At 65.8% G+C, this 26,534-nt stretch overlaps 1 protein-coding gene across 1 annotated transcript in view; it reads right to left on the bottom strand.

Moving 5' to 3' along the window:
- The window catches only part of DNAH17 (dynein axonemal heavy chain 17), an 81,340-nt gene that overhangs the window by 5,388 nt on the left and 49,418 nt on the right, over positions 1–26,534 (bottom strand). Inside the window, exons 48-75 of the mRNA XM_070060216.2 lie at positions 25,074–25,176; positions 24,488–24,635; positions 24,251–24,342; positions 22,619–22,780; positions 22,015–22,179; positions 21,066–21,257; positions 17,623–17,889; positions 16,489–16,650; positions 15,294–15,527; positions 14,669–14,833; positions 12,465–12,560; positions 12,152–12,369; positions 10,383–10,590; positions 10,180–10,295; positions 9,229–9,421; positions 8,864–9,099; positions 8,100–8,222; positions 6,603–6,807; positions 5,686–5,850; positions 5,400–5,540; positions 5,113–5,283; positions 4,703–4,825; positions 4,057–4,250; positions 2,210–2,358; positions 1,693–1,820; positions 983–1,210; positions 625–816; positions 94–273 (exon numbers count right to left, since the gene is read on the bottom strand). Coding sequence (XP_069916317.2) covers positions 94–273; positions 625–816; positions 983–1,210; positions 1,693–1,820; positions 2,210–2,358; positions 4,057–4,250; positions 4,703–4,825; positions 5,113–5,283; positions 5,400–5,540; positions 5,686–5,850; positions 6,603–6,807; positions 8,100–8,222; positions 8,864–9,099; positions 9,229–9,421; positions 10,180–10,295; positions 10,383–10,590; positions 12,152–12,369; positions 12,465–12,560; positions 14,669–14,833; positions 15,294–15,527; positions 16,489–16,650; positions 17,623–17,889; positions 21,066–21,257; positions 22,015–22,179; positions 22,619–22,780; positions 24,251–24,342; positions 24,488–24,635; positions 25,074–25,176 — 4,756 coding nt within the window. The remainder of the gene's footprint in view (positions 1–93; positions 274–624; positions 817–982; positions 1,211–1,692; positions 1,821–2,209; positions 2,359–4,056; positions 4,251–4,702; positions 4,826–5,112; positions 5,284–5,399; positions 5,541–5,685; positions 5,851–6,602; positions 6,808–8,099; positions 8,223–8,863; positions 9,100–9,228; positions 9,422–10,179; positions 10,296–10,382; positions 10,591–12,151; positions 12,370–12,464; positions 12,561–14,668; positions 14,834–15,293; positions 15,528–16,488; positions 16,651–17,622; positions 17,890–21,065; positions 21,258–22,014; positions 22,180–22,618; positions 22,781–24,250; positions 24,343–24,487; positions 24,636–25,073; positions 25,177–26,534) is intronic.

Raw genomic sequence — 26,534 nt, 5'->3', positions numbered from 1 at the left:
CCTGGGTCACGCCGGGACCTCCCCAGAACGCCCTTGCCCTCCATGCCAACACCTCCCTCGACCTTGGACCCCCGGCCGCCGTGGCCTCCTCGCCTTGTAGTCCAGGTTGGGCGGGATCTGGAAGCCGGGGGCCAGCAGCACCTCCCCCTCCAGCATCTCGGCCCGGATGTACTCGGCCAGGTAGGTCCGGCACAGCCGGCGGTCCCAGTCGTCTGTGATGTGGCCCCCGTACATGATCTCGCCGAAGAGGTAGCGGAGGTCATCCCACGGCACCTGGGGGGAAGGGTCGAAGGCAGGGCCGTCTGTCTTGCACTGTCCCCGCCCGCCAGGCCACATCACGGGGGGGGGGGGGGGGGGGTTCAAGCTCCATCGCAAGCTGAAACTGACCCCACGGAGCGGGCAGTGCGTGCGTGGGACCGCTGCCGGGACGGCGGGGGCACAAGGCGGGCGGTGGCCGCCGGGTCAGGCTGGCACTGTCCCAGGTGAGTCTCCGGGTTTTCAGGTTTGCTTTGGTTTCTGAAAACCCGTTAACAGCCAAAGGAAAGGACAGACAGGCGGGCCGGGAGATGGGAGGGGCAGGGGCTGTGTCCCCGCCCATGGGCGGGGCTGGGGCAGGCGCCTCACCTTGGCATTGGCCTCCAGGTAGTTGTAGAGCACGTTGATGGAGATGGTGAGGTCCCCGTTGTTGAAGGGGTACGACCGGTTCCAGCCCTGGGCACCGAACTTGCGCCTCTCGGCCACCACGGCGTGGAAGTAGCACAGGGCAAAGAGGATGCACTTGAACTCGACCTCCTTGGTGCACATCTCCAGGGTGTCCTGCGGGGACAGGGTGGGGGCGCGTCTCGGAGCCGCTCCCCTCCCTGGCCACACCCTGCCCACGCGCGGGCCCCTGGCCGCCAGTGACTGAGCCGGCACAGGCTGCGCGCGCGTGCGTACAGACCCCAGGAGAAGCGGGGGTCCCGGCCACACAGGCCCCGCTCACCTGGGTGAAGAGGTCCAGAGCCTTGTGCAGGTTGGCGTGCATGCCCGTGGGCGGCTCGTTGGTGATCTTGATGGCGTTCTCCAGGATGCCCTGCGGGATGATGTGGGCCTCGGGGCTGGGCGCCGGCTCGGCGCTGATGAACACCCGGTAGTCCTCGTGGCTGCCCGTGCTGTACCGCTCCACCTTCTTGTCCAGTGTGCTCAGCCAGCGGGCCACCAGGTGGATGTTCTGTGGGCAGGACCGGGGTTGGCCTCACGCACGCCTTCCCTGCCCACGAGGTCCGCCAGGACACAGCCACTCCAGCACCGCCTCCCAGCAGGGGTCGTGCCCAGTGCTGCGGCCTTGTCCCCGCCACCTGCCCGCAGGAGGCTGAGCTTACGGGGCCCCCGCCCCCTCTGGGTGGTGGAAGAGGCACAGGGCCAGGCCTGCGGGCTTTGAGGGACGCCCCTGGGCCCAGGGTGTGTTTTCGGTGGTACCAGGGCTCCAGAAAGCTCATGGAAAACGCGCACCACGGACAGCGTGGATTTCAACGGATATTTGTAGTCAGGATAAAGTCACCTCTAAATCCCATTTTTCCATGAATTTTTTTCCAGGCCCTTGTGTGTGCTCAGGGTTTCTCTGGGAGCCCTCACGACCTCCCCCCATGCAGGAGCCCACGCTTGCACCCGGTGGCCTGCAGGACACCCGCTCCCTCGCGCCAGCCCGGGCACCTGCAGGATGACCCAGTGTCCATTCTCAGCTGCCACGTCCAGGGCGTTCTCGGCCACCACCTCCTGTCCCTGCCCCAGGGACACGTTGTGCAGCTTGCCGTTGTCTATGGTAAAGCCCAGCTTCTTCCCTAAAGGAGACGAGAGCAGCTCAGACCCTGCGAGTCCACACACCCGGCCCCGAGGGTTCCGCACAAACGCAGAACACACGTGACCCGAGACCTGAGCAGCCCATCCGGGCACCCTGTGGGGCCGCCAGCTGCCAGGTCTAGAACAGCCTCTTGGCCCCTGGCCCCGGGGACCACCCCTCGGTCACCCGCAGCCATCCGAGTGGGAGGACCTGGGGGGAACACGAGCAGCTTCCCCTGGCCACGTGGTCTGCGTGTCCCCCATGAGACCCCGCCAGGCTCCCCTCCCCCAGCGCGCACGGGGGTCCCAGGCTCTGTCGCTGGCCCCAGCTTCCTGTCTGCCACAGGGTCTCCCGCTGTGGCCGGGAGCGTGGCCAGCCTGCCACACTCACCCAGGGCCTCCACGTCCTTCAGGGGGTCGACCCCCGGGGAGAGGATGAAGAAGATGGGGGTGGAGGGGCTGCTCTCCTCGTAGGACTTGGAGAACTCCACGCTGCGGCCCTCCACGAACTTGCTGCCCATCTTCTCCTCCACGAAGTTCCTGGGGAGCACACGTGGTCAGCGCCCAGGGCCGAGCCGCCACCCCCGCCCCCAGGCAGGAGGGCCGGTGTCGGGGCGGGGGGCTTGACCTCAGCAGCGAAGCCTCTGGCGGGGAAGCAGAGTCTTCCTGGGGCTCCTTGCCCAGGGAGCGGGGGAGTCGTGGGCAGGGGGATGCCCCCCAGGCAAGGCGGGGGTGGGGGCTCCACGGGGGTACGGGAAGGAAGCAGCTCAGAGGACAGCAGTCTGGGGAGCCGACTGGACAGCGTGAGCGCCCTCCTCCCTGGCCCAGGGCCCTGGTCCCCTGTGGCTGAGCCCCCTCTGCCGAGCGGACCGTGGGAGCTGACCTCTCACGCGCCCGCCCTCAGCGCCGGGGGACCTGAGCCCCCCGGGCCTCCCCTCTGACCTGAGCAGGGGTCAGCGGCGGCTGCTTTCCCACCCTGGGGCTTTCTGGGGCCGCCTCATCTGCCTGGCCGCTGCCCAGCCCAGCCACAGCCGGGTTCTGTTCGGCTGCCCCTGAAACGGAGGTCCCCCAGGTGCCGGGTGCTGCCACACTGAGCCACCTTAGCCCCTTACTGGGCCAGGACAAATTAGCGCTGTCTAGGGGCGAATGAGCGATGCCCAGGGCCCGGCAGCCCCTGAAGCTGCCCCCTGCTGGTTCGAGTCCCGGCTGCTCCACTTCCCATCCAGTCCCCTGTGAATGCGCCTGGGACAGCAGCAGACGGCCCGAGCACGTGGGTCCCTGCACCCACGCGGGAGACCCGGATGGAGCCCCAGGCGCCCGGCTTCCTGGATGCAGGATCTGGTTCTCCCGCTCTGCCCCACCCCCATCAAATAAATCTTAAAAGTTAAGCAGGGCTGGGTCCTAGGCAGGCTCCGCCACCTCCAGCCTCGTGCTCACGGGCAGTGCTGGCCAGCGGCGGGAGACCACAGCCGCACACTTGCTGTGCACGGCACAGGCTGGGGAGCCCAGTCGCCAGCAGAGCACCACGGAGGGCACGGGACTGGCTCTGGTCACTCACTGTCCATTCATGAACCTCGCCAAAGCACTGCCCCCCGCCTCCCTCCCCACCTGGGAGCACAGAGCTTCAAAGCCCCCAGCCCGGAGGCTGTGTGACCCATGCGGGGAGGGTCCCCTAGCTCATCTTGGGACCCAAGCACGCTCAGGTCCCAGGTGCCCCGTGCCCAACACTCCCGCCCCGCCCCGATGTCTGGCCGCCTCCCCCCACAGGAAGACCCCGCGTGGCAGGAACCGGGGCGCGTGAGTCAGGCCCTGCCTTGTCAGAGGGGAATTCTGTTGGGCACGTGGGCGTCTTTGGGAAACGGGCGGTTTCCAGGCAAGAAGCAAGAGCAGCCGGGGCTCCCTGTGGGGCTGCCCCACCCGGTTCCCCCGGGACCTGACCCTGTCCATGGGCAGGTTGCTCACGACACAGACATTGGAGTGGTTCCCTGGCAAACTCGCTAAAACCCACACTGGTAGAAGACAAGTGTAGACGCCCCAAAGGGGCAGGGGGACTGGCGGCGCAGGGCGGGACCCCCGGTGATTGGTGGCACAGGGCAGTGGCCCCCTCCCCCGATGATTGGTGGGCACGTTCCCAGGAGATTGGCAGTGCAGGGCGGGACCCGGGTGGCGGCGCAGGTCGCATTCTCAGGTGATTGGCGGCACGGTGGGGGGGGGGCTCCCCGTGGCTGGCGCGCTCACCTGACGGCGTAGGTCATGCGGTCGGGCCGCATGCAGCGCACCATGCAGAGCTTCTGCAGTGCCGTCTTATTCTTCCACTCCTTGGGGAAGATCTCCTTCTCCGGGGCTTCCGACTCCACCAGCTTCTTCCAGCGCTTGGCCGAGCCTTCGATGTCGTTGTCCAGGTTCTTGAACTCATCCATCTCCGCCAGGGCCTGGGGGCAGACGCGGGGGCTCCGGGAGCACCTTTCCTGCCCCCACCCCCCAGCGGCACCAGGCCTGACCCTGCGGGTCACCCCCCAGGCACGAGACCTCGCCTCCCGGCCCTGGGGGTCCCTGGAGACCACCGTCCTCAAATCTTTCTCAACCAAGACTCGAAACTTCGGACTTGAGGGTCCCTGACCGTGTGTGACTGGGGGTGACCTTTGCACTCTGCACTTCTGGGCACCGGGGAGGGGGTTGTGGGGGAGGTGGGGAAGGGTGTCGCCCTGGGCGTGACTTGTGCCCCTGCTGGCGCTTGTGGGAGCCGGGGACGCAGCCGACGGCACCCTCGATGGGGAAGCAGAGCCCTGGGACCCCAGCAGCGCCCCCTCCCCCAACCCCCCTCTGGGCCTCCTGGCTGCCCAGGCCCCGTAGAAGCCCCCGGCCCCCTGGCCCAGGGACCGACCTTGATCCCACCCCAGCCCTGGTGCTGCAGGAAGTCCACCGGCGAGACGACCCCCGCCTTGAAGGGGAAGCGCAGGAGGAAGTCCAGCTCCACGGGGCTCAGCTCCTTCTTCATGGACAGGACCTGTGGGGCGTGAGGGCGCGCTGACTGTCCGCCCGGCCGGGGGCCTCGTGCCGCCCCCTCCTGGCCGTCCCCACCTGGCCGCGGTGCTTAACTGGGTGGGGGGCGTTTTACCACCTTGGCCCCATTACCGTGTCTGATGCAGCATCTCTGGGGAAGACGCAGCGCTAACACAGGACCACGCACCCAGCGCCACTCCCCCAGGAGTCCCTGGGACGGCAGGTCTCGCCCCGGTCTGGGTGGGGGAGGGGCCGAGACTCTGCTTTCGTCCCCTCGGGGTTGGCTGTCACCTGAAAGGTCACTTGCGCCAGGAAGATGAGCTTGTCCCGCTCGAAGAGGCCGCGGGCGGTGTACGTGTACACGGAGTAGGTGATCTCGTCCGTCAGGTTGCTCACCCGCTGCCGCACCTCGTCGGCCGGCGCCGTCTTCTGGATGGCTTTCTCGAACACCACGTTGAAGGCCTGGGCCGCCAGGAGAGCCGGGGCTCAGGGCTGGGGCTCCGCGGGAGCCGGGGCTCAGGGCTGGGGCTCCGCGGCCCCGCCCCGCCCCGCCCCGCCCCTGCGGCAGGTGCGCCCACCTTGAGGGAGAACTGGTAGATGGGGTTGATCTTGCTGAGGTCATTCAGGATGAAGTAGAGCAGGGAGGCCCGCTCCGCCGCCGGCCGGTAGTTCTCTCTCGCCTCGTTGATTTTCGTCTCCGTGATTTTAGCCTCTTGCACCTTAACACGAGTGGACGGCGCTTGGGTGGAACCCACGGGCGGACGCCGCCAGGCGCAGGGGTCCTGCCCCTTCCAGTGCCCTCGGGAGCCCCACGCAGGGGCCTCGGGGCAGACGGCCGCTCCTCCCCGCCCCGCGGCCGCCCACCTTCTCCTCGATCTCGCTGGCCGTGTGCTTGGTGGTCTCCAGGTTCTCCACCAAGGCCGTGTCCCCCAGGAAGTGTCCGGAGGCGGCCGACAGCCGCGCCAGCAGGGAGTCCTCCAGTTCCTTCAGCACGATCTTGAACTCGTTCTGAGACTTGGTGAGGCTGGCCTGCGGCAGGGCCGAGACCCGGGGAGCAGTGTCGGTCACCGCCGGCCTCAGCCCTGCCGTCCCAGCACAAGTCCGGCCAGGCCGCAGAGGACAGAGGTGGGCGGGGCGGTGCAGGACAGGGGCCTCGCGGCCCCCCGGGGGAGAGGCTTGTCCCGGACAGAGCGAGGGAGCGGCCAGGTGCGGCCTGCAGCGCCTTGGAGCCGCCCAGGTCCCTGCCGCCTGCTGTGACCAGGCCATCACTTGGCTTAGTGTCCAGCGCAGGAGCTGGATGAGGAGACGCTGGGGGAGGAGGAGTGGCTCGGCCCCCTCCCCCAGGGGAGAAGGTAGGGCTCTGGGCGGTGGGCGTCCCCCGGGGCTGGCGGCCACAGGCTCGGGGACCCTCCTGTTGACCAAGGCCCCCCTTTCCTTTTTTTTTTTTTTTTAATTTTTAAACTTAATTTCATTCTTTATTTGGAAGACAGAGACTCCTGTCCTCTGGTTCACTTCCCAAATGACAGCAACAGCCAGGGCTGGGCCAGGCTGAGGCCGGGAGCGGGGAGCTCCGTCTGGGTCTCCCGCAGGGGTGGCGGGAGCCAGCCCTCCACTCACCACCTGTGTGCGTGCAGGAAGCTGGGATTGGGAGAGAAGCCAGGACCTGAGCCAGGCACTCGTAAGTGGGATGCGGGTGTCCGGGAACCGCTGAGCCGCTGGCCCGGCCCTGCCACGCTCCCCCTGCCTGGGGCCCCCCATGCCCCGGGGCATCCGGCCGTCACCTTGAGCTGCTCCAGATCCGGGCGCTCTTTGGCCACCACGGCGGCCAGCAGCTGGTCCTCGAGGCCGTCCCTGGTGACGAGGAAGTTGATGAGGGTGCACTGGGCCTGCATCTCCGGCTTGTAGTGCGGGTTGAAGTACTTGGTGTGCAGGATGAGGCGGAACCTGGGGTGGTACTCCACCTCCTTGTCGCCGATCTTGATGAACCTGGCCACGGGCGCGGCGAGGGTCAGGTCCGGGAGCCCCCGTGCCAGGCCAGCCCCACATGCCCCGCTGGCTGCTGGAGGCTCCTTGGCTCCCTTGTCCTGCACTGGGCCCTCCCGGGAGGTGCCCCGTGAGGTCTGCTCTCCCCTTAACCACAGGGCCACTGGGCGCTGGCTGTACCTCGAGCCCTCCTGGGGACTGGGTCAGGCAGCTGCCGGGCTCTTCCAGGCCCGACTCAGACACCAGGGCATTCTGGGAGCTCCCGCAGGTGCAGGTGGGCCTGCCGTCGCTCCTCCCCTCTTCCTGATGGAGCCTGCTTCGGGGACCCCTGCCCACGTGCACGCCTCAGGTGTGGGCACTCATGCAAGGCCTGCCCCTCTGTGCTGGCCCCTGCCGCACCCCTGCATGGAGAGGTGGGGCCTGTTTTGTTTTTTTTTTTTTTTTTTTGACAGGCAGAGTGGACAGTGAGAGAGAGAGACAGAGAGAAAGGTCTTCCTTTGCCGTTGGTTCACCCTCCAATGGCCGCCGCGGCCGGCGCGCTGTGGCCGGCGCACCGCGCTGATCCGATGGCAGGAGCCAGGAGCCAGGTGCTTTTCCTGGTCTCCCATGGGGTGCAGGGCCCAAGCACCTGGGCCATCCTCCACTGCACTCCCTGGCCACAGCAGAGGGCTGGCCTGGAAGAGGGGCAACCGGGACAGAATCCGGCGCCCTGACCGGGACTAGAACCCGGTGTGCCGGCGCCGCAAGGCGGAGGATTAGCCTAGTGAGCCGCGGCGCCGGCCTGTTTTGTTTTTTATGTCACAAAGCGATGCCGGCTCGAGGCACAGGCTGGCAGAACGTGGTGGGGTCTTGCAAGAGGCTGCGTCCGGCCTTAAGCGGGAATGGGGCCGCTGACCCAGGCCATGGCGCGGACAGGCCTGGAGTGCACCACGCCCTGCAAAGAGAGCCAGACGCCAAAGGGGACCTGCCGGCGTCTGTGGGTGTGGGATGATGGGAAGCAGGGGCGGGGTCGCCTGGGGCCGGGGAGCCACCCACCGCCTGACAGGCCGTCCCCCGGGATGTCCCTGTGCTGAGGACGGGGCTGGGCAGTGGCTGACCACCTGCCGGACAGTTCACTTGGAAAAGGTTCACTGATGTCTAAAGAGCAAGCTGGCCTCTCTCGGGATTTGCAAAATTCCCGAGAACAGAGGCTGTCCCACGAAGGACCGCGCCCGCCTGTGGACCCTCTCCACGTGCTCGAGCCCCGGGCCTGGGGGCGGTGCCCCGGGTGGGACCGCAGCACCGGGCCGACTCACCGGCCCTTCTTGATGGTGTTCCTGCCCAGCAGGGGGTCCAGCACGGGGTCCACGGTCTCGCCGATGTTCTCAATGAGCAGGGTGTCACCCTCCGAGACGGCCTGCTCGATCATGTCCAGGTAGCTGTGGGCACAGCAGAGGCCGCTGAGCACTGGGGCCCGGCAGGGAGCCGTGGCTAAGCCAGCTCGCGCGTGTGTGGCTCGCGGGCTGGGCGTGGGCGCAGCTTCCCGGCTGCCCAAACGCTCCAGGCCCACATCCCCCGTCTCGGACCCCGTTAGCCGGCTCGCTGCCGTTGCTTCTCACGCAGGAGCAGAGTGCGGCCAGCGGCTGAGAGGCGCCCGAGCCCAGGCCCGCGTCCGGCTCCGTCCGCAGGAGCAGCAGGCAGCGGTGGAGGGAGAGCAGCCCTGGGCTCAGCCCTTCACTCCTGCGCCGCCCCCGGGTCGGGTGTGGGCGCCGCGGGCCATCGTCTGTCGGGCTGCAGGTGAGAGGGCGTGGGAAGCCGGAACCGCAGGTCGGTCTGGAGCTCCGGGGCGTGCGGTTTTTTCCGCTGCGCACATTCTCCACGCACTTGTGACGACCCCTCGGAGCGGACTTCCACGGGTTCCGCGCCAAAATGAACTTGTCTTTCAATTCAGTCGTCCACCAGCTTTTCCAAGTGCCCGCACGTGCCACACCCAAGGCACAAATGCGGGGGCCCGCCAGCCCCCTGCCGCCCGCCAGCCCCTGCCACCGCCCCCCACCGCCGGGTTCTGGGGCGCCCGCACCTCTTCTGGCCCAGGCGGATGGCCCTCAGGTCACCCCCGTATTTGTTTTTGATCCACTTGATGCCCTGCAGCTGGGCGTCCACGATGAGCGGCCAGCGCTCCGTGTTGCACAGGATGGTGGCGTTTTCCGTGGACATGCGGTCACTGGGGAGGCCCTGGTTGTTCCAGGTGGCCACGTCCGCGTCGTCCGTCAGCAGGCTCAAGGGGTCCAGGCCTTTGGTGATGGGGATGGGGACCTGCCGAGGGGCCGGAGGTGACTCCCGGGGGCGCTGTGCAGAAGGCGGGGCCACGCCCACCCGGGGAGCCTCGGCCAGGCGGGGGCAGCGCGGCCTCCCCGGCCGGGCACAGGGTCACGGCACTCTTGCCTTTAGGTTGTTGATGTAAGGGATCCAGAACTTCTCCATGAGCTCGTTGCGGTACTTCTTGGTGAAGTAGCCCACGTAGGAGACGAAGGCGGACACGAGCAGCACGTCCCCGCACAGCGTGGCGCCCTGGCACTTGTAGCTTTCCACCGACTCTGCCCAGCGCACGTTCTCCGAGGCCAGGCCCCCCACCAGCCTGCGCGGGAAGGCGGGGGCACGGGTCACACGCCGGGAGGTGACAGCCAGCGAGTCCCGGGGCCCAGCCAGGGGCCTCAGCGCCTGCCCCAGCCATCGGCACCCACGCCCTGTCCACGTGGTGAGCCCACGCTTGGCTGGAGGGGGCGGAGTCTGGGTAGGGACCAGGGAGGCCCAGTGCAGCACCTGGCGCTGGTGGGGCGGGGCCTGCAGGGAGTGCGCAGTGTCTTGGGCCCCCAGCTGGCCGCCGCCCCCAGCCCTAGGGGCTCTCCACGCGTCTGAGAGCCTGGGTGGGCCCCTCCGATTGCTCATGACCCAGAGACCGCTCGGATTTTCCCGGCCCATGTGGCACGGGGCGGCGGCTCTGAGGCCGGGGCAGCCTGGAGCCCCGCACAACCCGGCGGTTCCCGCGCTCCCTCCTGGATGAGCTCACGCTGACCACTCTCGCGAGGCTTTTCAACGTGGCTGTTGGGGAAGCTCAAACGCCCGCTTGGGCCGGCACGACGGCCCAGTGGGCAGCGCCACCCGGGTGTCCAGATTCAGGCTCGCAGCTGGGAACGGCACGCGTGCTGGCCATGCAGTGACCCCGGCCCGCGCTCCTTGCTGCCGCGTGGGTGGCAATGGGTGACACCACAGATGCCCCGTCCCAGGCCACGGACCGCACAGGAGCCTCCCCCACCGGCACCCTGACTAGCTCCGCCCCCACAGGGCAGGCTGTGGCTCTGAGGGCCGGGAGGTGGCCCCTGGAGGGCCGGCTACCTGTTGGCCAGCGAGATCACCCTGTTGGTGGCGTCGGCCTCTTGCTGACATTTGATTTTCTCGGCGGTCGCTTTCTCGAATGCCGACGTCAGGTTGTTCAGGTTGGCATTGAGCTCCTGGGACGACAGGGCGGGGTGACGCCGCGGCCCGGCCAGGCGCGGGAGCAGGGCCGGCGCGGGGCACGTGGGAGCTGCAGCGCTTACGGCGATCTTGTTTTTGATCCGGGACAGCTTCTCCTGGGCCTCTGCCAGCTCCGCGTTGGCCTCCTCCAGCGCCTGCCTCTTGGGGGCCACGTCGCAGTAGACCTCGTAGAAGCGGACGATGTTGATGCACCAGGAGCACAGGCCGGCGGCCGCCGTGGACTTGGACCGGATGAACTCGGGGTCGAAGGTGGGGTTGCCTTGGTAGGGCCTGGCGTGGGGACGGCGGCCGGCGCTGAGCGGGGCACGGCCTGCAGGCTGCCGCCCCGATCCCAGGCACCGGGGACAGCACGGGAGGGCAGGGGTTCTGGGGGCCCCTCGGCGACGGGAGAAGACACAGGGGACCCTGGCCTCTGAAGCAGGGCTCTGGGTGTGAGGCGCGAAGGACAGCAGCGGCTCGGGCTCGCCCTGGGGCTGGGCTCGGGCTCCTCCCTGTTCCTGGTGTGGCACGGAGGCGCTCACAGCGGCCGTGGGAGATGGAGTTGAAAGGGTATTTCAGCGCAAAAGCTTTGTGTGTGTTTTTTTTCATAATACACAATTTCCACGAACTTTTTGAAGCCTACTTGGATGTATGAATTTCAACGTATTTAAAAAAAAGTTTTCCTTTTATCCTAACGGTAGAGGGCGCAAGCGAGCGAGTGAGCGCTGTATTTGCCATCTGCTGGTTCACCCCTCAAGTGCCTGCATCAGCCAGGGCGGGGCCAGGCTGGAGCCAGGCGTCTGGGGCTCCCCGGTGGGTGGCAGGGCCCCGGGTTCTGAGCCGTCACCTGCCGCCTCCCAGCGTGTGCATCAGCAGGAAGCTGGCTCAGAAGCAGGTGGGGATGGGGGGCTCAGAAGCAGGTGGTGCGCCGTGGCGTAGTGGGTAAAGCCACTGCCTGCAGAGCCGGCATCCCATACGGGCGCAGGTTCGAGTCCCGGCTGCTCCACTTCCCATCCAGCTCTCTGCTGTGGCCTGGGAAAGCAGCAGAAGATGGCCCAAGTCCTTGGGCCCCTGCACCTGTGTGGGAGTCCTGGGGGAAGCTCCTGGCTCAGTTGCAGCCATCTGGGGAGTGAACCAGCGGATGGAAGACCTTTCTCTCTCTCTTTGCCTAATTCTCTTTCAAATTTAAAAAAAAAAATCTAGCTCAGGATGTGTTCTAGTAACGGAGAGGAAAGATCTTTTTGGTCACGATGTTAGATAAAAGAACCAAAAGCAGCAGAATGACCATGTGGACACAGTGTTACTCCAGCTGTGGAAGGAACGTTCTAGAAAGCACTGGCCTGTGCTGGGCCTGCACGGGTCTCTCCCTGCACCCATCCGATGGCTTCAGTGGCCCATCCCCCTCACGAAGGGGGGTACGAGAGGAGCCGGCCCTCCCAGTCCAGCGGTCATCCCACGGGGGCCTCCATCAGACCAGCGAGAAGATGGAGAGGGGCAGGACGGGACCCCTGCGAGTGAGCACTGCCTGTGTGCGTGTGCAGACATGCGTGTGCACGTGTGTGGTTTGCCGCTCCGGCGGGGACAGCCCCCTTGTGGTCCCGGGCACGAGGGCTTCCTGCTGCTGTGTGGGGAGGGCTGCCTAGGTGTGGAGGCACGGCCCTTTCCACCTGCCAGGTTCCTTCGGGTGGGGGATGCCCACACCCGCCCCCCGCGAGCCCAGGCCACGCCTCGCCTCGGCACCCTGATAGCTCAGGGGCTGCCAATTTGCCCAGAAGCCGCCCCCGTCTGGAGCCCCGCCCAGCTCTGCCCCCCCCCCCCGCAGGGCACCGCTGGGGGCCGGGCGCCGGCTCACTTGAAGGCCTTCAGGCAGGCCTCGGGGATGTGCTCCTTGTCGAATCTCTTCAGCGAGTCCAGGAAGCTGTCCACCTTGCCCATCATGATCTTGGCCGCCTTCCAGCTCTTGTCCTTGGGGATCTTGCCCCCCGGTGCCGTCAGGATCATCACGGCGGCCGTGACGTTGACCACGGCGTCCGGCGGGGACCCGAAGGACTTCAGCTCCGTCAGGTTGTTCTGCAGGCGACAGGCGTGGCCATGGGCGCGTCCCCACGGGACCCCCCCCCCCCCGGGCCAGGCCGCCCCTCTTGGGCCGGGGTCCCGCCTGCTACCTTGTTCAGAGTGTCCAGGGCCTCCTGTGCGGCCAGCAGGGCCGGCTCCGCCTTGGCCAGGTCCGTCTCACAGGCCTTCTGCTTCTCTGTGACGTTCTGGAAGGAGCCAGACAGGAAGAGGAAAGATGGGGGGGGCGGGGGCGGGGGGGTGGGGGGGCCTGGGCCACAGCGAGGGGCAGGTGTGCGACGTCGCGGGCTGCAGCTGGCTTCTCCCCCTGCCTCTCCAGTCAGGTCAGGATCCGGAATGGGAACTGCGCCCTCTGCTGGCTTCAGCTTCCAAGACCGAGGGGGCTCCAGGGACCCCCCACCCCCGCTCTGCTCTGCTTGTCTGGGATCCTGTGTGATCCTCCAACTGCAGCAGTGCACGGCGCCTGGCTCCTCCCACTCACAGAGCGAGCGCCGCCCACTCACCCACGTGGCTGCACCCCCCCCGCATCACTCATTCACCCCTCCTGCATCACTCATTCACCCCTCCTGCATCATTCACCCCTCCTGCCTTCACTCATTCACCCCTCCTGCATCACTCATTCACCCCTCCTGCATCACTCATTCACCCCTCCTGCATCACTCATTCACCCACGCCTGCATCACTCATTCACCCCTCCTGCCTTCACTGATTCACCCCTCCTGCATCACTGATTCACCCACTCCTGCATCACTCATTCACCCACTCCTGCATCACTCATTCACCCCTCCTGCATCACTGATTCACCCATGCACATCCACTCTTTGGATCAGAAAAGAGCCCTGGGATCCCAGCAGGGAGACCAGGGGAACTTGGTATCAACAAGGAACAGGACTGGGTGAGAACAGGGGTCGATAAAGCAGTGGCCAGGGACAGACTGCTTTGCTGGGCTCCCAAGGAGGGCAGAAAGGAGGGTGTGGCATGGTGGTGCAGCAGGCCAAGCCTCCTGTTGCAATGCCTGCATCCCATATATATAAAAATGTATATATATATAAAGATTTTTTATTTGAGTTAGAGAGAGGGGGGGATGGTCTTCCAGCCACTGGTTCACTCCCCAAATGGCTGCAACAGCTGGAGCTGCACCGATCCGAAGCCAGGAGCTTCTTCCAGGTCTCCCATGTGGGTGCAGGGGCCCAAGGACTTGGGCCACCTTCCACTGCTTTCCCAGGCCATAGCAGGGAGCTGGATTGCAAGTGGAGCAGCCGGAACTCAAACCAGCGCCCATATGGGATGCCAGCGCCACAGGCGGCGCCTTCACCCACTACACCACGGTGCCAGCCCCTGCATCCCATATGCAGCACCCGTTCAAGTCCCAGGAAAGCAGGGGACAGCGGCTCAAGTTCTTGGTCTCCTGCCACCCCGATGAATTCCCAGCTCCAGCTCGGCCCAGGCCTGGGCATTGTGGGCCTTTGGGGAGTAAATCACAGTCAGATCTGTCGCTTTCTCTGTCATTCCGTCTTTCTAATAAATAGATTAAAAAAAAAAAAAAGACAGGAGATGGGGTCGTTGCGAATCCTCCCCTGTGTGCTGGGGGCGCCTCCTGCTCCGCTGGAACCCACCAGAGGTCCCCCTTTTTACCCTACTTTGGGGAAAATCCTGGAGGTGAGCAAGGGGATGCTTCCCTGGCCGCTCGCGGATGGAGGTTGGAAGGGGCATTGGCAGCCTCGAGTCAGCACGAGAAGCAGCGAGGCAGGACCCGCGTCCCGCTCCGACCTGGCTGTGCCGCCTCTGGCCAGACACTGGCACACGGAGCCCATCTTCCCGTCTGTCCGCAGGGGTGTGGTTCTGAAGGCCACAGTGAGAGGAGGGGCGGAGCTCTGGCTGCCCGCGTGGGTGGAGACCTGCTCAGGTCTGGGCGGGGGGGAGGCCCTGCCGGGTGACAGCAGGTGCACACAGGCAGGGCGATGACACGAGAGGTGACACACTGCACGGTGATGGTGCAGGCGACGGAGCTGTTCCCAAGAGGGACCTCAGCCTTTGTCCCCACCAGGACCAGCGCGGAGCCCACCTGGGCCCGCGACCCCCCCTTTCTTTGCAGTCCCTGTCACTCGCGGGTCGCTGGCATCCTGTGCAAATGCGGGTGCCACTCAGCAGGGCTCCCAGGGACGTGGGGGCCGCTGGGCTGTGTGGGAGGGCGCCCCCCAAGGACAGCCTCTCCCGAGAGCAGCCCCTGCTCCTGGGGGCCCCGGTGTGGGGGCCCGTCCTCATCCCCGGGCTGGGTGGTGTCCCGCGGTCCCACCTTGTTGATGACCTCGACCTTGACCTCCTCCTCGTCCGCGATGGCCTTCTCCTTGCTAACCTTCTCGGTCTCCACGCCCACCACCTGGATCAGCTTGTCCGCGTTCTCGTTCTTCTGTTTGAGCTCCGTCTCCTGCACCGCCAGCTTGGCCTTCAAGTCATCCACCTGGGAGCGGGCGGCGGGGGGGTGCATCCTGCATTTTCAGGGTCTCAGAGCCAAGCGTTTGCTCAGCGCCAGCTGTGTACACAGGGTCACACGTCCAGGTCGTTCCTGGATAAACTCCATCCCGTGGCTGCAGTGCTGGGCGCTGCCTGGGGCGGCGGGGGGGAGGGCGCTGAGGGCCACCCTGGCTGCCGGCGGAGGAGGCGGGAGGCCCCAGCCGGCTCAGCACTCGGGCAGTGGGTGTGCCCACAGCCGCCAGCAGGGGGCGGTAAAGACGAGGCGGCCGGCCTACCCACCACGAGAGGGTGTTGGAAGCCAGGCAGGCTGAGTGCGGGCTGCAGCAGGCTCACGTACCGACGGTGCCCGTGAACGGCTGCATCCCCACTGACCACGCGGGGCGGGATAAACCTGCCCCTGGCACCTTGGGTCCGCGTGGTCCGCCTCGGGCGCGTGCGCCGCCCACCTGGGAGGCCGTGCTCTGCAGCTTCATCAGGCCGTTGTCCAGCCGCTCGATCTTGGCCGCCAGCTCCATGCGCTTCTTGGCCAGCAGGTTCTGGTACAGCTTGATCTGCTCCAGGAAGGTCTTGGGCGTGGTGTAGTTGTAGCGCCTCTCGGTGGCCAGGTACACCTTGGACATCTCGTTGACGGTCGTGTGCACGTAGGACATGAACAGGCTGATGGACGCCTTCACTTCCGGCTGAGAGACGACACAGGCCGGGCACCTGAGGCCTCCCCTCCCCTCCCGAGGCGCCCGGCACGGGGCCGAGCCCACGTCCCCGGACACACATCACAGTCAACACATGGGGAGCCCGCTGTGGGCTCCAGCCCCCTGAACCGCCTACACGGGGAGCAAAACGCAACGGCCTGTCTTTGTTAGGGTTCCAGTATTCCGGCCTCTGTGAATTTTTGGCGTTACTTTTCATTTAAAAGATGCTGCATCAGAGATGGGCATTGTGACGTAGTGGGCTAAGCCACCACTTGGGACGCCCATATCCCACATCAAAGTCCCTGGTTCAAATCCTGGCTGCTCCACTGTTGATTTTTTTTTTTTAAAGATTTATTTATGTATTTCAAGGCAGAATTACAGAAAGAGGGAGAAACAGAGAGAGAGGTCTCCCATCCACTGGTTCACCCCCTAAAGGCCACAAGAGCCAGGCCTGGGCCAGGCTGGAGTCAGGAGCCAGGAGCTCCATCCGGGTCTCCCACGCGGGTGCAGGGGCCCAAGCACTTGGGCGTCTTCCGCTGCTTTTCCCGAGCACATTAGCAGGGAGCGGGATCAGGAGGAGCGGCCGGGTCTCAAGCTGGTGCCCGTGTGTGATGTCGGTGCTGCAGGGGCAGCTCCCTGCTGGTGAACCCTGGGAGGCAGTGATGGCCCGAGTGCTTGGGCCCCCGCCACCCACGTGGGAGACCTGGTGGAGCTCCAGGCTCCTCGTCTCGGCCTGGCCCAGCCCTGGCTGTTGTACCCATTTGGAGAGTGGACTAACAGATGGAAGATCTCGCCGTCTTTCATCCCATCCCGATCACTCAGCCAATCATCAATCTTTCACAAACCATGACCAGTGGTTCTCGGGCTCTTGGTGGCCCCTTCGAGGCTGCGCCCAAGGCGAGGGCCTCTTCCCGCTCCCCCAGCCCTGTCCCCAGGAGGCCTCAGCGCTCACCTGAATCCCCGGGGTCTCCTGCAGGAAGCGGGCGCTGACGGACACCAGGGCGTCCTCCGGCCACTCGTGGAACCAGTTGATGGCCGTGCAGTTGACCACGGCAGGGAACTTCCTCGCTCGCACGCGCAGGACGGAGCCCACGGGGGAGAAGCACAGGATCACCTGGGTGCGGTCACGGACGAGCTGCTCGGTGGGGGGCGGCAGCGTGGAGGGCAACCGTTCACCCCGGCGGGAAGACCCCGGCCAGCGACGCCAGGGCGGGCGGAGGGGGCGTCCGTGCTGGGCAGGTGAGGCTGGAGGCCAGGGAGGCTGCAGTCTGGTCTCAGTCCAGCAGTAGACACGGAGCCTCTGGCCCTCAGGGACGGTGGCCGAGCCCCAGACAGGGAGGGGACTCCCTGGACGCCCTCTGCAGCGGGCGCCGTGGGGACAGGTGCCGGGTCCTCGTGCCGGATGGGGACCTTGCTGCTCCTGCAGCCCCAGCCTGCTGCCCCCACCCTGCCTCTCCGGCCCCTTCTTTGGTGGGCGCTGCATGGGGCGGCTTTGAACGTGGCTGTCCCTGGGGCTGGCAGGGAGGCGCCGAGCGGGAACGGGAAGCAGGTGGCCCTGTCAGGGGCTCCCACAGGTGACAGCGCAGGGAGGGGAGACGGAGAGACACCTCCCTCTGCAGCGCCGCACGGGAAAGGACGCTGTGGGCAGAGCTGCGGGCTGCCCCTCCCGGGGGGTGGGGGTGAGGACCAGAGGGTGCGTCCAGGGGCGGAGCCTACTGTGCCCGCCCACCTGGGGCATGTGGGGGAGGGGGTGTGTGTACAACGCCTCTGGCCCTGAGCTCTGTCAACGAAGCTAACCCCACCCCTACCCTAGATTCCCACACGGTGGGAAGGCGCAGCCGCCGGCTCCACGCCGGGCTCGGGCGGTGGGAAGGCGCAGCCGCCGGCTCCACGCCGGGCTCGGGCGGTGGGAAGGCGCAGCCGCCGGCTCCACGCCGGGCTCGGGCGGTGGGCAGGCGCAGCCGCCGGCTCCACGCCGGGCTCGGGCGCTGGCCCAGGCAGTGGTGGGTGGATCGATCGGGAGGCGCCCTGGGCGCCCGGGGCCCCGCGGGAGCAGGAGCGGCAGGTGGGGCTGGGCGCAGCCTACCTTAAGCTGTTTGCGCACTTTGTCGATGAAGAACTTCCAGCAGGCCTCCCGCGTGTCGGCCACGCCCAGGGACTTCACCTGCGGCCGCATGGACGCGATGATGTTCTCCACCTCGTCGTCCGCGAACAGCCCCGGGATCTCGCCCGATGCCAGCAGGTCGTTCATCAGCACCAGGAACTGCTCCTCGGACACCTGGGAGTCCGTCATCAGGAACACGGACGGCACGTTCTTCACGGCCGACTTGATGTACTGGGCGGCCAGGTCCACCTGCACGGGCGAGAGGCACCCTGCACAGCTGCCCGGGGGAGGGGCGGGGGCGGGAGACGGAGCCGTGTGGGTGGGGCCTGGCCATGCGCACGGAGGCCAGGAGTGTGGACACCCACAGCCCGGTCCGTCCACTCAGGGGACACCGTTGGCCTTCAAACAGGAGGACACACTGACACCTGCTGTGGCAGGGACAGGCCTTCCTTGGGGACACGGTGGTGACACAAGCCGGTCACAAAAGGGCAAGTGTGTGATTTCACCGACAGGATGTCCCTGGGGGAGGCAGGGTCACAGAGGCGGCGCCGGGGGCCAGGAGGGGAGGCGCTGGATGGAGCCCGGCTCCGTTTCGCAGGATGAAGTGCGTGGCTGTGCGCGGTGCCCGTGAGCCACGCGTGTGACAACGGTGGATGTCGTGTGGCACGTGTTGTGCCGTGCATACGGGAAAGGCAAACACAAGCATCTCAGGTGGAGATCCCCAAAGAGGACCCCCCAGCTTGGGCCGGGAGGCGCAGCCCCACAAAGATGCGCACCGATGGTTTTCCGGTAGCCAGGAGAGCAGGTAGAGGCGGGAGAGGCCACGCCACGTGTGTGCCCGGGAAGGAACCTGCCAGCAGCGTGAGTACTGAGGTGCACCTCAGGGCTCGGCGGAGTCCCGGGGGAGACCCACAGGCCTCGGCGGGGGCCTAACAGGCTCTGGAGGCGTCAGCCACGGGCGCTCCGCTGGCTTTGCGCTGCCTTTGGGAGGACACACCAGACGCACCCGCCCACAGGGCGACACCACGCGGCTCCTTGTCTGAGGCCACTGGGGTACAGCGAGGGCCGAAAGCCAGCCTCAAACTCCTTTTAAAAAAATTACTCATTTTTACAGGAAAGGCGCAGAGAGGGGGAGAGGGAGGGAGACGGAGACAGGGGGGAGAGAGACGCGAGTCTTCCACCTGCTGGCTCACTCCCCAAACGCCCACAGCAGCCGGGGCGGGGCCAGCCTGGCGCCAGGAGCCCAGAACTCCATCCAGGGACCCAAGCACTTGCGCCCTTGCTGTGGCCTCCTGGGGAGCCCATCAGCTGGACGCTGGACTGGACGCAGGGCCGGGGCTCTGGTGCGGGATGCAGGCGTCCCACGCAGTCTGCAAGTAGCTCGCTGCGCCAGGTGCCTGCCCCTAATTCCGCATTTTTTGACAAATGGGAAAGAGGAGGAAAGTGATGGGATGCTCTGAGCTGGAAAATCGTGGACACGTGGCGTCCGAGCCCCTGGGCGAGCGGCCCCCCTGCGGGTCAGCAGTGCCTTCGAGACTGTCCTGTGTTTCAGCGTGGAGCCGGTGACAGCTGTCTGAATGGCGCATGCAGGCCCCCTCCCGGCGCCTCCCAGGCTGGCTGGCCAGGCTTCCCAGCCTGCGTGCCTGCGTCTCCTGGGGTGGCCAAGGCTTCCTCCTACGGGCTGTGAATGACCAGGATCAGGTTTCGGATCGGTTAGACTGAGAAGGGGTCTGCAAGGTTACCGCTGTGGATCCAGGCCACGGTAGAAGCTTCTGGAAGGCCACTGGACCGCAGAGGCCCCTCCCATGCGTTGCTCCGTGTCTAGCCGCGCCCTGCGTCTGTGCCAGCCCCAGCTCTCAGAGCCACACCTCCCGCACCTCTGCCGACCCCAGCTCTGTCCGGCGGCCCCTGTCCTGCGAGGCCAGTCCCCTCGAGCCACTGCGTGTTGGTCACCACCTCCCGCTGTCCCCTGCCCTTCACAGACACTGACATCCTGAAGGTGGCACCCGTGGTCCTTTTTCTCATTTCCCAACCTCACTTCCCTCCTGGGGGCCTGGCCCGGCGAAGGCTGGCTCCACTGCAGGTGTCGTTGTCACCAGTGCCGGCAGGCTCAGCCCCGCTCCGTCCCTCCCCTCTGGCCGTCACACAGGGCAGGGCTGCGCGTGTGGACAGGCACCGGGTGGATGTTAGTGTGCGGGAGGGTCCTCTTCTCTGCCTGGGACACACCCAGCAGCAGGTTCCCTCGCTGTGTCCACAGAGGGCCAGGGACACGGAGCCACGACGTGGGAGGCACGGGCGCAGAGGTGTGAGACGGGGTGGGGGCAGGCGCAGGACACAAGGTCAGCTGCCCCTCACCCCTCCTGCCCACAATGACGGAGCCACCGGGCCCACGGCGGCCCCTCCCGCGGCTGACGGGGCATCCTTATGGCTCCGTCTCAGACGCACTCCCAGGATGGAGAGCAGGTGCAGTCCAGCTGTGGGCGTACGAAAGGCGGTCAATCCTGCCTCCAGAGCCCAGCCGAGCGCCTGGTGTCCGCTGCTTCCCGGGGCCACCTCTGGAAGTCTCTGCATCCTCAGACTGTCCTCCACGCGGTCCCCGAGCAGTGCCGGCGCCCCCGCCTCTGCCCACACAGTGATGGGGTCTGCACAGGGCACTTGGCGTCCCTCCAGGGGGCGCCCGCAGCTCCTAGCGCGCTGTGACAGTCACAGCCCCGGAACTGCCGCAGGGTCCCACGGCGGGGTCAGCCTTACTGTCCAGCACCCGTGGTCAGTGAGCAAGCCGCGTCAGTCTCAGAGCTGGGAGGCGCTGTGCGCTGGGGCACTCACGTCCCAGGAGACCTAGGGCGTGGACAGTGCTGACCGACAGAGCGGAATCCGCTTGGGGAGCAGTGGACGCCTCGCCCCCCGCGCCCCAGCCGCTGCCTCGGGTCCTGCGCAGTGGGCAGGACTGTCAGGGCCCCCGCTCTGGCTCTGGCTCTGGCACTGGCCTGGCTGCCCCGGCACCACCGCAGGCCTGTGACGCCGCCACGTGGTCAACACCACCTCGGGGCCCCTCGCTGCCCTGTGGTGACCTGGGCTGGCCCGAGAGTGTGTGACGGCGCCCGGTGCCTGGGAGAAGGGAAGGAAAGGAGAAATCCACAGGAAGCTGCAGCGGCAGGTGGCAGCCACGGACACCTGTTATACCCGTGATCCTCTGGTTCACGCCGGGTCCCGGCCAGAGCCCAGGCACATGGTTGGACACCGGGCGGGGACTCCGAGTCCTTCCGCCCGCAGGGCTGGGCAGGGCTCCCAGCAGCCTGGAGCCCCGGCCTGGGTCGCACAGCCCGTGGGCTGCCCGCTGCGCCTGAGACAGAGCCCCTCCCCGGGGGCTGCTGGGGCCGCCCCAGTGCTCTGCCCCGCCCCCAGGGCAGCCGCCCGCCACTCACTTTGAGGTCGGGGATCCCGTAGCCCTTCTTGAGGGTGATCTGGAAGACGTCCAGGGCGCTGATGAAGGCCGCCAGGCGCGAGAGGCTCTGCTTGCCGCTGCCGCCCACCCCCACCAGCAGGGCGTTCCCGCGGGGCGACTCCAGGATCCTGTTGATGCGGCAGATGTGCGCCACGGCGTCTTCGAACAGCACCTGGCGGGGCGGAGAGGGGCCTGGAGCCGGCGCGGGCGGGAACCGGCGCCTGTCCCCCGGGTGGCGGCCTTGCTCTGCCCCAGCCCCGCAGCCCCTCCCCCCCCAGGGGGGGGCTTTGGGGCGTCAGCCATAGACACCCCCCCCCCGCAGTGGTTTTACTGCCGAGGTTTGCTAGCCACGGTTGACCGAGGTCTGAAAATATTGCATGAAAACTTCCAGAAACAAAGGGTCTGTAAATTTTCACTAATTTTATTCCAGGGCCGGCGCTGTGGGATAACCAGTAAAGCTGCCACCTGCAGGGCTGGCATCCCATATGGGCGCTGGTTCAAGTCCCGGCTGCTCCACTTCCGGTCCAGCTCTCTGCTGTGGCCTGGGAAAGCAGCAGAAGATGGCCCAAGTGCTTGGGCCCCTGCACCCGCATGGCAGACCTGGAGGAAGCTCCTGGCTTCGGATCGGCACAGCACCCGCCATTGCGGCCAAGTGGGGAGTGAACCAGCAGATGGAAGACCTCTCTCTCTCTCCCTCTCTCTCTCTGCTTCTCCTTCTCTGTGTAACTCTGACTCTCAAGTAAATAAATCGATCTTTTAAACAATGCCTATTCCAACACACCGAGTGGTTTTAATGAACTTCTCACGGTGCCCAGCCGATACATGAAGCTTTCTCGTGGCACCGAGAGTACCGATGGGACCCAGCCCCCTGGGGCGGGGGTGCACATGTGCGCGCTGGGGCGGGGCGCCGGGGGCCGCCAGGGGCTCACCAGGTTCATGACCGCGTTGACCTCATTGTAGCTGTCCAGGACGTCCACCAGCAGCTTGTTCAGGTAAGCCACGTCCGTGACGGACAAGTATTTGGATTCGCCGATCCCTTGGGCAAAGTGGCAGAAGATGTTTGGTCTGGCAAACAAGAGTTCATCGCCGAGCTCCTAGAGGGAAGAGGGAAGAGCCGTGTGTCTCGCCGCCCTGGACTCACGGGGAACTAACGCAGCCAGGCTGGCCTGAGGGTCCCCAGGAGGCCAGGCCAGGACCCCAGGGTCCCCAGCCGCAGCTGCTGTGGGCTCTGCACACCACCCAGCAAACCCCACTGGTGCAAGGTTCCACCTCCGCCACATCAGGACCGCGTCCATGCCCGAAAAAGGGACTCCACCAGGACCACCGGGACACACCCCCGCAGAGCATGCTGGGAGCTCATCACGCCCTCAGCCTCCTCGCTCAGTCCACGGCCACGTGACAGAGGCATCACGCGGGGCCTCCCGTGGGGCCTCCCATGGCTCCCCCCAGGTGCGCCCAGGGGTCCTTCCACCGGGGCTGGGGTTGCATCCCGGAGCCTCCCCGGCTCCGCGGCGGGACCTGTGCTTGACTCACATCAAAGAACTTCTTGGTGGAAGCCATGGTGACCCTGCGCAGGGTGTCCTGGTCCTTCTCGTCCACCATCTTGTCGCCGTACACGCGCTCCGCCTCGTGCAGCCAGAGGCGGACGAGGTCCAGGGGGCTTTTCAGGAGCTCCGCTGTGGAGAACAAGAGTCCCTGCCCCACCCAGGACAGCCAGGTCGGCGAGAGCTGTGTCACCAGGGCGAGTCCAGCACCCCCCAGAGGGAGGGCGGCCGCTCCCCCGGCCAGTGACCTGCCGGGCTGTCGATACCGCGTCTGCTCGGGGCCTGGGAAGCCGCAGCTCTCGGAGGTCCGACACAGCCGGGAGCCAGAGAGCGCGTGTGCTGAACACACGGGGGAGTCTACCTCACAAGACAGGGCCGAGGGCTCCTCTAACAGCCTGGGGCCGGGGAGGGACAGGGAGGCCAGGCCCAGCACAGCTGCAGGGCACCAGTGTGGGCTCCACGGCAAACCCGTCTGGGCCAAGTCTCGGCTCGGCCACGTGCTAGCCAAGTCTGGCAGGTGTACACTGGGGCTCCGTTTGCCTGGCCAGGGCCCTGGGGACACAGCGGCCACAGGACAGACCCTGCCTCTGAGGACTTCACACTGCAGCGGGTGACCACACCAGGCCAACAAGTCAGCGGGCAGTCGCCCAGTGCATGTGCTGTCGGCGGCTGAACACAGCACGGACAAAGGGTCCGTGAGGACGAGCGGGCCTCTGTGAGAGCCTGCCGTCTGAGCCAGCTCGTAAGGCGGGGAGACGGGCAAACTGCAGGCTCCAACCTCCCGTGTTGTTTGGAGGAGAAAATGGCAGCGTAAGGGGCCAAGGCCAGCGCTTCGCTCGGTTAAGCAGTCAACGGACGGCAGGGAGCAATACCACCTCCACCATCGTCACCATCACCGTCACCATCATCACCATCACGTCACCATCATCACCATCATGTCACCGTCACCATCACCATCATCACCCATCACCATTACCATCACCATCACCCATCACCGTCAGCTGTCATCACCATCACCGTCACCATCATCACCATCACCGTCATCACCCGTCACCGTCACCATCATCACCATCACCGTCACCATCATCACCATCACCGTCACCATCACTGTCACCATCATAACCATCACGTCACCATCATTACCATCACGTCACCGTCATCACCCGTCACCGTCACCATCATCACCATCACCGTCACCGTCATCACCCGTCACCGTCACCATCATCACCATCACCATCACCCATCACTGTCACCGTCACCATCACCATCCATCACCATCAGCTGTCATCACCAGCACCACTACCATCACCATCACGTCACCACCACCACCACCAGGGTCACAGCACCATCACCACCATCATCACCATTACCACTGTCCCCACAACCACCGCCATTGCCCTCACCATCACCACTGCCACCATCACATCACCACGACCACTGTTCCCACCACCATCACCACGTCATGACCACCACCACCTATCCCCATCATCACCGCCATCACCGCCACCACCACCAGGCCCACCGCCGTCTCCAGCCCACAGCCGCCTTGGCTCTCCCGAGTGCAGCAGGGCACGCGAGCGCCTTTGCGTCAGGGGCTTGGCTGCAGCCGCGGGAGCAGTACCTGGAAGATGTTGGAGAGGTCCCGGAGGTTGAAGACGTAGTGGAACTTGATGGCCGTAGGCAGGAACGTCGTCGTGACCTTCTGGTGCAGGGCTGGCGGAGGCACAGACGCACGGGTCCTCACTCTGGGTGGCCGCAGGAGCCGAGCTTCAAGCTCCCACGGGACCAGGAGGTGGCGCCACCCCCACTAGGAGCAGGTGTCTCCCACGGGAGGGGAGGGTGCGGCCGGCCCGCTCACCCAGGGCCGCGGCCACCAGCTGGCTGCTCATCCTCTGGACCACCAGGGAGACCGAGCGGAAGGACAAGTGCTGCGTCAGGATGGTGCTGTAGATGGTGGTGAGGGCCTCCTGGCCGGGGAAGCTCACGGCAAACACGCAGAAGTGGCGCTGCCCGGAGCGGGCGCGAGCCCCCGTCAGGCAGGTGCCGGGACCAGCCTCAGGCCGGCCCCCACCCCCCCACACCCTCACCCTCACCCCCACCCCCACCCATGGTCAGGTTCTTGTGTGTGTGGTCAGAGAGGGCAGATTTAGTCCCTGTGCCTCGCATTGGTTAATTCGAATAAACTTTAAATTGCCTTAAACACTGATCGTACGGATTCACACAGACAACGGAACCAAAGCTGTTTTGGTGGAAAAAGTTGTGAAATGCGAGCATTCTTTTTTCAGAATACATATTTGCTGATTTTTTTTGCAGATCCCTCATACGCATGGATGTCAAGAATTTTTTGCACCCAAATTGTGGTCCCACGACCGCTGACTCCGCATTAGCAGGAAGGCAGGACCTGGGGCTGGAGCCGGGACTTGAACCCGGGACGTCCGGCTCACCTGCAGCCTGGGGTCGATGGTGAAGGAGCCCGCGGTGGGGTTCATGCAGGCCACATACTGACAGTTGTGGACGTCCTTTAGCGTCAGCTTCTGCCTGTCGTACCTGTGCGAGGGAGGCGGGCGCTCAGGCCGTGCCGCCCACCTGGAGGGGCCCCCAGGAGCACCCCGCCGGGTCAAGCCCCCCCCCCCACCGTGAGCGTGGGGGAGCTGAGAAATCGCGGAGGTCACTTCCTGCTCGCCACAGTGAGCTGGAGGAGGCGGCCGGGAGTGGGGCTCAGCTGGGGGCTTCCCTGTGGCCCTGCGGCCCTGCCCGAGCCGTGGGCTCCTGGGACGGCCCAGGGAGCCAACACCACACAGCACATGGCGGGGCCTGGCATGCTCTCGGGGTGGCGGGGGTGCTTGGCGGTGCGATCCCTGACGGACGCCGCTGGTCAACATCGAGACCTTCCCTGACGTCTGGCGCTGGCTGAGCCTCCAGGGGCTCCCGTTGACGGAAGGACACAGAGTTCGTGAGTTTTTGCTTTTGCTACCTGATGGGGTTTTCCCTATTACGCATTTTAAGTGCCTTTTAGAAGCTTTTTTATTTATTTCAAAGGTGGGGGGGAGAAAGGGAGAGAGAAGGCGAGAGGGAGGGGGGAGGGGGGAGAGGGAGAGGGGGAGGGGGGAGAGGGAGAGGGAGAGAGGGAGAGGGAGAGAGAGGGGGAGAGGGGGAGAGGAGGGGAGGGGGAGAGGGGGGAGAGGAGGAGAGGGGGGAGGGAGGGAGAGGGGGAGAGGGAGAGGGGGAGAGAGGGGGAGAGGGAGAATCTTCCGTCTGCTGCTTTACTCCCCAGACGGCCGCAACAGCGGGGCCAGGGCCAGGCCGAGGCCAGGAGCTCCATCCTGGTCTCCTACGTGAGTGGCCGGGCCCCGAGCACTTGGGCCGCCCTCTGCTGCCTTCCCAGGCGCCTTAGCAGGGAGCTGGAACGGCACTGGAGCTACCACCCCTGACACGGACGCTGGCCTCGCAGGAGGTGGCTCAGCCCTGTGCCGCGCCGCCAGCCCCCTGCCTTTTCTTCTGGCGGGGTTTGCTGCCCCCTGTTGACCTGCAGGGATTCTCTCTGGGTTCCAAGTGCAAATCCACGGTCAGTGCACACACGGCAAGCAATCCTCCGGCTCGTCAGCTCTCTGCCGCGGGTCCGCAGTCTTCACCCTGACCTAGACCTAAACTGTCCTTAACCAACGTTTTCCCTTCTGGTTCATGCTCTGGAAATTTGTTTGAGACGAATCTGTCCTCCACTCACAGGGCTGTTCTCTTCCTTTTTTTTTTTTCTTTTTTTAAGATTTATTTATTTGAAAGAGTTGCAGAGAGAGAGACAGTTCTTCCGTCTGCTGGTTCATGACAGCCGCAAGGCCAGGCAGAAGCCAGGAGCTTCCTCTGGGTCTCCCATGCGGGTGCAGGTCCCCAAGCACTCGGGCATCTTC

This window comes from Oryctolagus cuniculus, chromosome 17 (assembly GCF_051225735.1).
Source record: "Oryctolagus cuniculus isolate XC-2025 breed Fujian yellow rabbit chromosome 17, ASM5122573v1, whole genome shotgun sequence".
Classification (NCBI taxonomy): Eukaryota; Metazoa; Chordata; class Mammalia; order Lagomorpha; family Leporidae; genus Oryctolagus; species Oryctolagus cuniculus.
The sequence above is the reverse complement of the archived record's forward strand: the minus strand, read 5'-3'. Positions and strand labels throughout refer to the sequence as shown.